The sequence below is a fragment of the Fimicolochytrium jonesii genome, assembly GCF_025526975.1.
Source record: "Fimicolochytrium jonesii strain JEL569 chromosome Unknown EV422scaffold_4, whole genome shotgun sequence".
In the NCBI taxonomy this organism is placed as follows: Eukaryota; Fungi; Chytridiomycota; class Chytridiomycetes; order Spizellomycetales; family Powellomycetaceae; genus Fimicolochytrium; species Fimicolochytrium jonesii.
In genome coordinates this window covers 1,138,654-1,151,515 of record NW_026515671.1, presented here as the reverse complement: position 1 = coordinate 1,151,515, position 12,862 = coordinate 1,138,654, and the positions used below count along the sequence as shown (strand labels likewise).

Sequence of the window (12,862 nt, the reverse complement as noted above, 5' to 3'; positions counted from 1 at the left end):
GTCCAAAGGAAAGAGCCAGCGTGAGAAGTTGCACTTGGATGAGTCGTCAGAGTGCGTCGCGTGTGGCATTGGTGTCACTAACGTCGATCGGCATCCTTGCAACACTTGTGACTTTCGAGGCTTTTTTTCGGGCGTAGCCCACCGCCCATCTTCAAGTCAGAACACAAATAACTCTTAGTAGTCTCAGGCCCTTCCTCTCAGCCGATATAGCTGCAGACGACGAGGTGTTCTTTTCCATCTATCGCCGATATCTTTACGCGGCGGGTCATTTCGGAATTCTGTTCTCGGAAAGGCGAGGCTTGTAACGCAAGGGAGGGACGTACATTTTTGCGCCATGCCATCGTCAACGGGGCCGCACAAAGAGGGTGTCCAAGGGGACGCAGAGTCCGCCGTGTTGTCGGAACTCCCGCAAAGCGAGCCGACGACCGGCACTCCCGAGATGAGTGAGAGTACCAATGTCGCGTAAGTACCGTGTTCAAGGTTCGCTTTCCGTTTATCCCGGGCCGTTTGTTTATGAGCTTTGTCACCATATCTAGGGGTACCGGCGTAGGAAGGTTTCGCTCCGATCCCTTGGGATTCATGTTGCGTTTGACTTCCGAGTCTTCCGCGTTCTACACTGGAACGGTACTTACCTTCAGAGTCTGAAACGACCTTCAATGACCGATCGAAACTGATTAGATGCGTCGATGCGTCGGGAACAGGGCTGGCGAGCATATCAGAACTACATAGGAGCTCGAATCTTCTACGAGAAGTACTCAGACGAGATTCGCACCGGGCTGCTGACCTCCGATAGTCGTAAGTCTCCATGGTCTACAATCACACTCTTCCGGTCGGGATCTCAACTCCCTGCTCTATCTTCAGTGGCAGATGCTGTGAAAGCTGTCTCGTTAGCTCGGTATCGACAGCTCCACTCGAGTTACGCGTCGAAGGACAAATTGGCGAAGAAGACGCGAGGACCCCGGAGGGACATTACCCTCGAGGAAGTGATGGCGGATACACAGCGGCGGTTGGTCCGAATGATGGATGGGATGGTTGCTAGCATGAGCTCCATACGAACCATTCGGTAAATGCAGGTGTCGCGATGCGCGCGGACTCGCGGTCAATCCAGGGAGGGCTGACGGCTGTGGTTTCCAGATTCGTCGCTTTCTTCATCAACAGCATGCTGGTTCGCATGTACCAGCAGGGAATCCATATCCGGGAGAATGAGTTTGTAGAAGTATGCATTCTCGTTTGCTCTGCCGTGTCCTTTCGTTCAGCTGCTGACTGATCAATGCACGCCCTCAGCTACAAAAAGTCGCACGCTATGCGGAAAAGAACCGAATTTCGCTCATCTTTCTGCCATCTCATAAGAGCCACGTGGACTACCTTGTTTTGAGGTGCGTCAATGCTATGAAGTGAGACGCGCGACAATGGTTGACCCTAAATGATCTCCCATAGCTACATCTTCTATCGGCTAGGGATAGCTCTACCACACATCGCAGCCGGCGACAACCTCAACATGCCTGTCGTTGGTCAGATCTTGAAAGCTGGGGGCGCGTTCTTCATAAGGCGGCAGTGGGGAGATGATATGCTGTATGGAGCGCTAATGCGGGAGTACATAGAGGTTGGTGCCAACTTTACGATTGAGGAAGGCGCCAAAAACAAACTCACCATGGACGTGTCAACGCCTAGCTCCTGATGCAACGTGGGCACAACATCGAGGTTTTCATCGAAGGCACGCGTAGCCGCATTGGAAAAGTGCTGCAGCCAAAGTTTGGGATCCTCAAAATCATGCTTGATGCCGTCGCGAGCGGACGCGTGAAGGATGCGATCATGGTGCCGATGAGTATCGGGTACGACAAAGTTATTGAAACGGAATCTTATGTAAACGAGCTTCTGGGAACCCCAAAGGAGAAGGAGTCGTTGTCACAGCTCTTTGGCAACCTCAATATCTTGCAATTCAAACTCGGGAGAATCGATATCCGGTTCGCCAAGCCGTACTCATTGATGGACTACATCAAGAGCCAGGAGGTTCGCCGAGGGTCCGAATTTCACCCTCTGACCGTACCAAAGGACAGGACGCTGCTTTTGCAATCGTTGGGTTTCCGGATTCTGAGCGACATCAACGCCGCAAGCGTTATCATGCCGACTGCGCTGGTGGGAACGGTGGTTCTGACTTTGCGTGGACGTGGAGTAGGAAGAGACGAGGTGAGACAAGTGCGGATGCCTGCGGGGGCGGAGTTCCGTCGTGCTCATTGCTTTTACTTCGTGCAGTTAATACGGAAGGTGAACTGGCTGAAACGGGAGATCCTAACGAAATCCGGCCGCGTCGCCCACTTCGGTGATATGAGCACCGCAGCCATTGTCGAACGTGCTGTGCAACAGATGAGAGATCTGATTGGCCAGAGGACAGATCTTCTCGAACCCGTCTACTACCCCCTGAAACGTTTTGAGCTCAGCTTTTACCGGAATCAAGTCATCCACCTCTTCCTGGCCGAGTCTATCTTATCCATGGCCATGTACGCCACCGTGAAGAACGGCGGTCCCGTACACAGTCAACGAATCATGTTGCGACCATCGCTAGCCGAAGACGTATCTTTCGTCTCGCAGCTCTTGAAAGCGGAGTTTATTTACGGGCCGGGCGGTCTGGATAGGAATTTGGAAGACACCGTGTCCAAACTACACGCTGCGAACGTGATATCGATTGAGGAGGAGCGTCTGGGCACCTCCGAGTCCGGCGCGGACGTGGCGCACTGGATATCTCTAAGCCCTGAGGAACGACGACTTGGCCGAGAGACATTTGACTTTTATTGCTTCCTCATTTGGCCATTCATCGAGACGTACTGGCTTGCGGCTGTCAGCTTATTCGCGATAATACCGGAGAACCCGCCAGCCATTGACAATAAGACACCCACATTGGAATGGGTCGACGAAAGAGTATTCATGAACAGGGCGCAGTATCTGGGCAAAACCCTATACTATGAAGGCGACCTGTCCTACTTCGAGTCCATCAACAAGGAAACCATCAAAAACGCGCTCGCCCGGTTCAAAGACATGGGTGTCGTACTCACCCACAAAAGCCCGCTGCCACCATCAAAAACCGCACCGTACCTCGATGTTTCCATGCTGCCACCGAAGCGCGATCCCCGACTGCCCGTCCCATCTGGGACTGTCCCAGCCCCACCACCACAACCCGCGTCAGGCACATCGATCACATGGATAGCCATCGCACCGGAATACATACCCCGTGATAGACTGCCGCCAACGATCGTAGCCTTCCAAGCTCGAGCGGCTGCTGAAGCGGCGTCGATACTCGAATCGGATAAAGCGACGGTCAATGCAAGCGCGGTAGACCTGTTCCAGGCAGGCACTGTGGCAGCTGTACCCGCATTTCCAACCAGTAAGCTCCGACGACCACGCGATCGCCGGCCTGGTCAAGTCCCGTCTGGCACATCGGCGATTCCGGAGGTGCAGAACACGGCATCGGCGGCAACATACCCGTTGACCCCTCCACCAGAGGAGGACATTCAGGATCCCTGGTCTGACATTCACCCTGAATCTGCCCTGTGGGATTTCTGTGAACACATCGGACGGTTTAGGAGGGAAGGGAAGAACAGGCGTGACACCGCAACAGGTGCGTATTACATTTGAGTCCTTCGTTGCGATCGCGCATACGTTTACTAACGTCGATCCATTCCCCAGTCGCCATCCGAGTCCTTCGATTGGCACGCCTGGCCGCGTTCTCAATCGACAGGATCAAGGGCAAAAGCAAAGGGAAAGTCAAGAAGCCCGCAGATCCGCCAGCCGCAATGTATTACGGCGGTGAAACCGCGGCGGCCAGCAGTTCTCGACCGAAACTCTGATTCCATGTCTTACAACACACACTCGTCATTGAGACATACGTTCGAGCACAGCACACTGGTCATTTTCTATGCGCCTTGAAGAAATATTCCTGAGGGCCTATACGGACTTTTTGGCGCATCCAAATTTCCTGTACAAATTGTTCTTTTTGATCATTTGGGGGACGTATCCACTCTTTTGCCACTTAGCTCGTTTTGACATGGATAAACTGCTACCCTTCCAACCCCTATTGCCTTTTGTAACAATTGTGTCAAGCCGAAAGACAGAACGTCTCATAAAAAGAGGTCAATTCACGTGATCCGACATGTGACCCGACGGTAGTCGACTGGGCCTTTGCTGATCCTCAGAATTTCCGAAGACCGAGCTCAAAGGTGGATTAGCGACACATAGTGGACAGGCTGTAACTGCAGAGTCTGACAGGTGAGACGAGGGTCTAAGATCGCACCTTCTTGAGAGGTGTCCAACTCTGGCTCTGGATACTGTCGCAACTTAAATTGACCGACTCAACGGGCCTTTTCGCACATTGGATATAGATCTCCGTTCAACTGGGGACAAACTAGAAACGACACACTCTGTCCGATACAAAACGATCGCCTCACTAGCAACAAAATCCCCGGGCAAACATCCAGGCATTTGTTGTATAGTGAGATCTCCCTCACACGTAAGATGGCGAAGAAAAAGGGGGCTAAGGCCCAAAAGCAACCGCAACAATCGTAAGAGCCTTGGATGCCTGTCGAGAGTAGTGCCTTTGTCGTTCTCATGCGCCGGTTTGCAGATCATCTCGCCACGAATCGGATTCCGAGCTTGAAATCACCTTCGATCCAGCGGCGGAACCCACGAATGGCTTTCACACCGTCAACGGCGATGATGATGCTTTGAACGTCGATGAGGAGGGAAACGATTTGGGCGGTCTTATGGCCACCTTGATGGCGAACAAGGGCGGCAAGAAGGGAAAGAAGAGCAAAAAGAACCGATATGACGACGAAGAGGATGCCGCCGCCATTCTCGCCAGGATGGATGCTGAGGAAGCTGAGGTTGAAGGCAGCCCTATCCCTGATTCCCCGAAGCCGGCTCAGAAAGGAAAAAAGGGAAAGAAGAACCAGGCTGATGATAGTGAGATGGACCGTGTCGCCGCGGAAATCGAGGAGGCCTCTGCCAAACCTGCCGCCAAGGCCAAGAAGGGGAAGAAAGGAAAGAAGGGCGGGGACGATTTTGAGGCGGAGATGGATCAGATAGCTGCGGACATGGACGAGGAACCACAGTCACCTGCCCCAGCACCCAAAGCTGGCAAAGGGAAGCCTGCCGCGAAAGCGGCAAAAGCGGACTCTGACTCCGACGACGATGTTCAGGAGCCCGGTGAGATCAGAATCAAATCGAAAAAGGAGAAAGAGAAGGAGCGTAAAGAGCGGGCGAAGCTTGCCAAGAAGCAGCAAGAAGCCAAAGCAGGCAAGAAGACCGCAACTGCTCAGGCCGCCGCTCCTGAGCCAGTAGAGGCACCGGAAGAGGAGGAGGAGAAGAGTGACAAGAAGAAGAAGGGAGCCGCGGCCGGAAAGAAGAAGCCGGCCGCCATCATTGCTGCTCTTCGTGAGGCCAAACTTGCCCAAGAGGCTGCCGAGGAAGAGGCTCGGAGACAGCAGGAAGAAGAGGAGCGGCGGATAGCAGAAGAGCAGGCTCGCATCGAAGAGGAGGAGAAGAAGCGGGAAGAGGCCCGTCAAAGAAAGAAGGAGAAGGAGAAGGTAGGGACCAGCCCGTGGTCTGAGATGAACACGTTCCGGTGGTAACAGCGTTTCTTTTCCAGGCCAAGAAAGAGGAGCTCAAGAAATCCGGAAAATACCTCACCCCAGCACAAAAGGCAGCGCAGGCACAGCAGAAAGCCCGCCTGGACGCCATGATCGCTGCGGGCATGAAGGTCGAAGGGTTGGGCGAGGACGCTGAATCCGCCGAAGCGGCGGAAGCCGCAAAGCCAAAAAAGGTCGTTTACGGCAACCGAAAAAAGGGAGGAGCTCAAAAGAACCCCGTCGCTGCCAAGGAAGAGGAGGAGAAGCAGCGGGCAGCGGAAGCTCAACGGTTAGAGGCCGAGCGTCAGGAACGAGAAGAGGAGAAGAAACGCGCCGCTGCAGCGGAAGCGGAAGCTGCGAAAACGGCTGAGGAGGAGGAGAAAGAGCGATTACTAGCTATCCTGCAGAGCACAACGAAGCCGGTCGCCGAGAAGGAGAGTGATGATGAGGATGTCAAGGACGAGTGGGACGTCGAATCAGAAGATGACGTAAAAGACGCCTGGGACGCTGAGAGCGATGAGGAGAAGAAAGACGCCAAGAAGGTCGAAAAACCAGCTACAACGAAGGAGGTTGGGGCGAAGCCAGCTGCCAAACCAGCCGGCAAACCAGCACAGAAGGCCGTCGCCAAGAAGACCGACGGAAAGCCAGTAGCTGCCACATCGAAGCCCGCTGCGAACGGAGCCAAGGCGTCGAAGGCAAAACCGGAATCTGACGATGACGAGGAGGATGACTCCGAGGAAGAGGAGACTTCTGACGAGGAAGATTCCGATGACGACGACGATTCCGACGAGGATGACTCAGATGAAGAGATGACAGCCACTCAGAAGCAGGCGCAGAAGAAGAAGGAGGAGGCCGCTGAGCGTAGGAAAGAGCGTCACGCACAAGCTCTCGCCGCTCGATCTGCCGAAGACTTGCGCTCCCCGATTTGCTGTATTCTCGGACACGTCGATACCGGAAAGACGAAGGTCCTGGACAAGATTCGTCAAACCAATGTGCAAGAGGGTGAAGCGGGAGGTATCACTCAACAGATTGGTGCGACTTACTTCCCGATGGAGGCCATCAAGGAAAAGACTTCGCTCTTGCACAAGGGCGCTGACCCGGGATACAAGCTTCCTGGTCTGCTAGTCATTGATACCCCAGGACACGAATCTTTCACGAACTTACGTTCCCGTGGTTCGTCACTCTGCAACATTGCCATTCTGGTAGTTGACATTGTTCACGGACTTGAGCCACAAACCTTGGAGTCTCTTGGTCTCCTGCGTCAGCGCAAAACACCATTCATCGTCGCCTTGAACAAGATCGATCGTATGTACGACTGGAAAGCCATGCCTGATCACCCTACAAGAGATACGCTGGCCTCCCAAGCACCTCACGTTCTTCGTGAATTCAATGAGCGTGTGAAGAAAGTCATACTGGAGTTCGCCGAGCAAGGTCTGAATGCTTGCCTGTACTGGGAGAACAAGAATTACGCCAAGAACGTCTCGCTGGTGCCTACTTCAGCCATCACCGGTGAAGGTATTCCCGATTTGCTCCACCTTCTCGTCGACTTGACACAAACCAGGATGACGGAAAAGCTGATGTATCTCTCCGAGCTCGAGTGTACGGTTTTGGAAGTCAAGGTTGTGGAAGGTCTTGGAACGACAATCGATGTTGTCCTTTCCAATGGTGTACTGAACGAAGGCGATAGGATTTGCGTGTGTGGATTGAACGGACCCATCATCACCACCGTTCGTGCGTTACTCACACCGCAACCGATGAGAGAACTTCGTCTCAAATCACAATACGTTCACCACAAATCCGTCAAGGCTTCCCTGGGGATCAAGATCGCTGCGCCGGACCTCGAAAAGGCCATTGCCGGATCTCGGTTGCTGGTCATCGGCCCTGACGATGACGAAGACGAGATCAAGGAAGAGGTCATGGGTGACCTTACATCCCTTTTGTCGAATATCGACAAGTCCGGGAAAGGTGTCTGTGTCCAAGCCTCTACTCTTGGATCCCTCGAAGCCCTCCTCACCTTCTTGAAGGCGTCGAACATCCCCGTTTCCGGCATCAACATTGGACCCGTGCACAAAAAGGATATCATCCGCGCATCCGTAATGTTGGAGCGGGCTCGAGAGTACGCCCAATTGTTAGCATTCGACGTGCCAATTGATAAGGAAGCCGAGCAGATGGCTGAAGAATTGGGTGTGAAGATCTTCTCCGCTGAGATCATTTACCACTTGTTTGACGCATTTACCGCGTACATGAAGGACTTGGAGGAGAAGAAGCGTGCGGACGCGGCACCAAAAGCCGTCTTCCCGTGCGTCCTGAAAATTGTTCCGGGCGCCGTCTTCTCGCGTCGTAATCCTATCATTCTCGGAGCCGACGTCGTGGAGGGTAACCTCAGAATTGGCACGCCGTTGTGTGTGTACAGCGAGGAGACCTCGAGTGTAATCAAGCTTGGACGGGTTACCAGCATTGAGCTGAATCACAAGGCTCAGCAAGAAGCTAAGAAGGGAGGCCCCGCTGTTGCCATCAAGATTGAGTGCCCGGACTTCGAGACCCCAAAACTGTTCGGCAGACACTTCACGGAGAAGAACGAGTTGTATTCCCACGTAAGTATTTTTGCGCTTCCTCATGAGTATGTCCGGATGAGCGCTTGCTTATCTTTTCACTATGCATTCCACAGATTACAAGACCATCGATCGACATCCTGAAAACAACCTTCCGAAACGATCTCAGCAAGGACGATTGGGCCCTTGTTGTGAAGTTGAAGAAGATTCTCAAAGTCGAGTAAAGGACGAAAGCTTCTATCCTATGCGATCTTCTACACATCTGTACACTGTATTTACTCACCGTCATTCATTCGTGTCATCTGTTTCTGTTTTTGATTCTGCATAACTGTTAATATTGTTCATACTCGTTCACATCAACGAATCCTCAGCGCAAAGCGTGCAAATGGATGGACGCTCACGCTTAACCACACCACAGCCCGGAGGTAGCAGATATGACGTATAATGATGGCAAAGTGATATATTAGGCCCAATGAGAAAAGCAAGAGATTCAGGTTTTGGCGTAAGGTATCAGGAAGGAGGGAGGTGGTCAACTAGCACGATGCCATAGTCTATAGATGTAAACATACCCTTTCATCATATACAAGCACTATTCTAATGCGCACCGCTGCCATCTTGCGTTTCTCGCATTCGTTTGAACTGATGCCGTGTGCGGAATATGTCGTTCTCCGGGGGTCGATTCTGTGCTGGTCCTATTACCAGGGAAATGTTAGAGAACGAGTTCGGCTTTGGGGGGCATATCAATAGTCTCTCTAACCTTCATAACCAGCATCGTCATCGAAACCTCTCCGTTTCATTCCTGTTCGTGGACCGCCCACGTCTGGTCTCGTTGATCCCTGATGCGCCGAGTACAAGTATTAGTTGCGGTCCCTCGACCTATTTATCTGATCTCCAACAACTCCACTCACCCTTCCGCGCCCTCTTCCACGCCCGCGGTCATCTCTATCTCCCATGCGACCCCCACCATAGCCTCTGTCCCCTAGGGGCTGTGCATATCCCCGCGGTCTGAATGGTCCAGATGGCACTCGGTCAAATCGATCTGAGCGATCCACCGGTGATTCTCCTCGGGAAGCTACAGCGGGTTGTCTCGAGATGAAGGGCACGTGAACCATCGTTGGCGGATTTGGAGGTATTGGCAGCGGGATCTGGCGGAACAGGTCGATAATGTCATGGACTGGCAGTGTTGGGCCTGATCGATTGAGAGGAAATCATTGAGGCGCCAAATTCCGATCGAGGCACATAAAGCTAAACCCACCATTGTACAGAGCCGCCGCAGGTAAGACGGACAGCAGCCTCGCAACAGCTTCCGGCACCATCGCGCCAGGGCCTCGTTTGTCGACTGCGTTAAGGCTAGCCGGGGGGGGCCGCGGACTTCCAGTAGCCGAAATCTGACCTCCGGCGTTTTCTTGCTGCAGCTGCTGTTGCGCATTTGCGGGGGTTGGCTCGGGTTTATAACTGACCCACTTGGCCATATCCGGCCGTGGGTACCTCTCTGGATGGTACGATTCGAGGCTCTGGAAGCGACGTCCACCGCTACGGTCGTCGGCAACGGCCTTACTCTGGGTGGCCGCTGCCGCTGCCTGGGACGGGGCTGGGTTTGGAATGGCTCCGCCGCTGTATATTGCCTTTTGTGCTATGATTCGGCGTTCGACTCTCAGAGATCGTTGGATGTGATCGAGATATTCGATAAAACGCACCTGATAAACCTAATTCGGTTTCCCCAACATGGTCAATCCCAAGAAAGCTCCACCTTTCTGCTACGACATTCAAGGTCGCCAGAGGATTCTTCTGATCTATATGGAGTGCCACTGTCAGCGGAAGTAGAGATGCACAAGCGCACTAAAATGTCCGCACCTTCAGGATACGCCTCCGCACGCCTTGTCTCGGTTTTCAACACATTTGCCAAGTCGCCATTCTCCGTTTCATACGCCAGCAGTTTCGCCCACACAGGCTTCGCTCTCTGGGGCGGTAATGCTGCTAGTGCCCGTTCGAATAATGCACGTGTGTCTGCAGCATTGCCTGTTCAGCGCCAGATTAGGAATCACGAAAACGACCGGGGTTCACATACTATTATCGTCATTAAGATGGATAAGAAAGTCCAGGTAGTGCAAGATGAAGTCTGGCGCGTGTGGATGTTCGGCCGGATTAAAGGTTTTGAGGCCAATCTCAAAAACGCGGCCGGCCACATTTGCGTCTTTATTACTGTAGTATTCCATCAAGCCTGGTGCGAAAAGAGTATTATTGCCCATCACAAATAGCTGGCGAATCGCACTGACTGTCCTACCTGCCGCAACCCAGACATGATATGTGCAAAGGGGGCTTTTCCGTGCCTTTGTGAATATGAGACGAGCCGCATTGATGCTCTGTTGTCGACAGATAAAAAAAGGCCGATGAGTGCACCGTCACCCAAAAATTCGCTTCATGCAGACCTACTTGGGCTCGTCTCGATGTACGCATATAGGTTACATATACGAGTGCAAGCGCTTCTTTAATGTCTTGCACATCCTTCTTCCGCCGCTCTTCCACTTTCTCTTCAACTTCTTGCTGTCGGACCTTTTGCTTTTCGCGCTCTCGTTCTCTTCGCTCTCCATCCCAGTCATCCGCGCCGGAAATATCATCACCTTGCTGTAAACTCTGTAGCAGCGACTCCCGCTCGGCGTCGTATCGTTTATTAATCTGGTCGATTTCCGCTTCTAATTGGGTGATCAGCTTCTCGAATATTTTGGCAATCTCCGCGAAATCCTTCTTGCGAGATTCTTCAAGCTCGGCAAATGATAAGTTCAACAGAAGACTGGAAAGAGATATCGTTTAGTATTCCTATTATTATCCGAATGATTCCAAAGACCGAACCTTGTTGGCAGAGTATCAGCTCCGGTTTTCAACATTGTGGCAGCCTCCTCGGTCCGCCCCACGCTCTTCAAAAACATAGCCGCATCATAACTAGCAATCGATCAACATAGCGAACTTGCACAACGGGTGTTCACCGCGGTAACTCACTGGATTTCCGGGTAGAATCGCAACATCAGCAGAGCGGATCTGTATGCGAACGTCACTCTGCTGATCCACCCGTTCTTATCTTCCAGGCGTAGCGGGTTCGCTTTCTCCCAGGCAATATACTTCTTCCAAGCTGCTAACTATCATCCGGATTAGGACATGTTCCACATCTTGATTATTGACGTGCTCAACTCACGATTTGCACATGCTTCTCTGTCCAACTAGGAGGTTTTGCCATCCATGTCCTTTGAGCCTTTTCTATGGGCTCCAAAAGGTGCTTCAACTCTCGAAGTGCAGTTCTCGCTGTCATATACCCGGCGGACTTTTCCGACAAAAATTTCTTGGCCTGGAAGCCCTGGATTAGATATTTTCATGATGCAAATACGGTGGAGATAGCCTCGTACCGTGAGTTTATTGAGACCATTCTCGAAGGTATCATAATCCTTCCAGAGCTGTTCTATGTTTGTCAAAGGGATCCATATGGCACGATGATATGCACGTCGGAGCGAGTCCATTTGTTGCTGGTCCTCATATATTGACGTCGTCTACCGATGAAGGATCGGAAGTTCAGAACGTTGTATCAAAAGCTCAACAAGCCCAACCTATGTTTTTCTACAACGAAAGATGAAGGCTGCAGTGGACGCGGCAGGAAGGAATACCCCGCGACCGTCGGCGCTCACAAGGCCGACATTATCCCAAATGTGAGACGGCCCATAATCACGAAAAAATGCGGCAAGTTCCAGGACGTGAACGGTTTTGCAGAAGAGCATCATGTATTTTCCCAATATGCGTAAAAGCTCAACCACATTCTGCAGCCACCTAGTGCCCGTGCTTGCTAGCGCGTCCATCTTCCGGCCTAAAGGCGCAACACATACCTCTCCACTCTTGATGAAGTTGATGTAGTCGCTCCAAATGTGACCGGCGTCTTTGTCGTTGCCAACATTTTGAAGAACAGACTCGTAAGCCTTCAAAATCGTGTTGCGGGATTCCAGCTTGCTTTCCGGCGGAGCGTTCGACGGCGAGTGTATCCTTCGCACATAGTTCACGTAAGCCCTCCACAGCTCCACCGCCGGTACACTCCTAAGACATCTCCCAAACAACGCTTCGACTTTATTGAAAGCGCGATGCTTCTGCTCGAAATCTATGTATGCCAACCAGTATTTGACCTATAGAAAGTGTGCGTGAGTCGACCTTCACGAAAGCCAAAAACCAAACAAGTGAATTCTTACGGCGGTGGGAAACTGTTCCAAAAGGCCTTCGTACGCTTCTCGTATTCCAGTTTCGTCCCCACGTCCATGCGCTTCGGTGAGCCAAGCTGTCCAGGCTTCCACGTCCCAACAATTCTCAAGTGCTCTTTGGCGCAGCTTGTCAACCTTTTCCGTTCTGTGGTTCCTACCGGCTGCTTGCTCCCGGGACCCACTTTCTGCGTCAATAGGACGACCACCACGAGCAGGTTCTGCTGACTCGCCCGCCCTGGCGGAATCATGTCCCTTAGAGGTCGGCGCCGTGTTCTGAGTTCCGTGGGTAAGTACAGGCGTGTGCGGTTCGGAGCTAAAGTCGGTCGTTACTGGTTCCCCTCCGACACCCTGCTGAGCAGCTGCGTTCATTATGGAATAAGAAGTTGAACTATTATATGTGTGTGTACTCTTGCAGTGGGGGATGAAAAGTTGTTCGTCTCGAATGAGGGAGGGCTGGGAG

General features: G+C 52.4%; 3 protein-coding genes across 3 annotated transcripts; 2 read left to right on the top strand and 1 right to left on the bottom strand.

Moving 5' to 3' along the window:
• The first annotated feature begins 75 nt into the window (after window positions 1–75).
• Window positions 76–4,176, top strand: EV422DRAFT_519848 (acyltransferase-domain-containing protein). Its single transcript, XM_053069625.1, has 10 exons — window positions 76–462; window positions 537–624; window positions 702–795; window positions 862–1,063; window positions 1,135–1,216; window positions 1,285–1,376; window positions 1,438–1,603; window positions 1,672–2,187; window positions 2,254–3,613; window positions 3,682–4,176. The coding sequence occupies exons 1-10, from the start codon at window positions 335–337 to the stop codon at window positions 3,840–3,842; spliced, it is 2,889 nt and encodes a 962-aa protein (XP_052928241.1). The 5' UTR covers window positions 76–334; the 3' UTR covers window positions 3,843–4,176.
• A 2,491-nt stretch (window positions 4,177–6,667) lies between these two features.
• Window positions 6,668–8,394, top strand: EV422DRAFT_493015 (P-loop containing nucleoside triphosphate hydrolase protein; the record flags this gene model as incomplete). The annotated part of the gene is made up of 2 exons (XM_053067642.1): window positions 6,668–8,212; window positions 8,287–8,394. The coding sequence occupies 2 exons, from the start codon at window positions 6,668–6,670 to the stop codon at window positions 8,392–8,394; spliced, it is 1,653 nt and encodes a 550-aa protein (XP_052928240.1).
• Window positions 8,395–9,226: 832 nt separating this feature from the next.
• EV422DRAFT_317763 (uncharacterized protein) lies at window positions 9,227–12,853 on the bottom strand. The gene is made up of 12 exons (XM_053066244.1): window positions 12,394–12,853; window positions 12,040–12,330; window positions 11,569–11,709; window positions 11,361–11,510; window positions 11,168–11,304; window positions 11,021–11,110; window positions 10,604–10,961; window positions 10,455–10,533; window positions 10,239–10,391; window positions 10,025–10,177; window positions 9,868–9,963; window positions 9,227–9,803 (listed from the first exon to the last, which is right to left on the bottom strand). The coding sequence occupies exons 1-12, from the start codon at window positions 12,769–12,771 to the stop codon at window positions 9,379–9,381; spliced, it is 2,451 nt and encodes an 816-aa protein (XP_052928239.1). The 5' UTR covers window positions 12,772–12,853; the 3' UTR covers window positions 9,227–9,378.
• Between the last annotated feature and the right edge of the window lie 9 nt (window positions 12,854–12,862).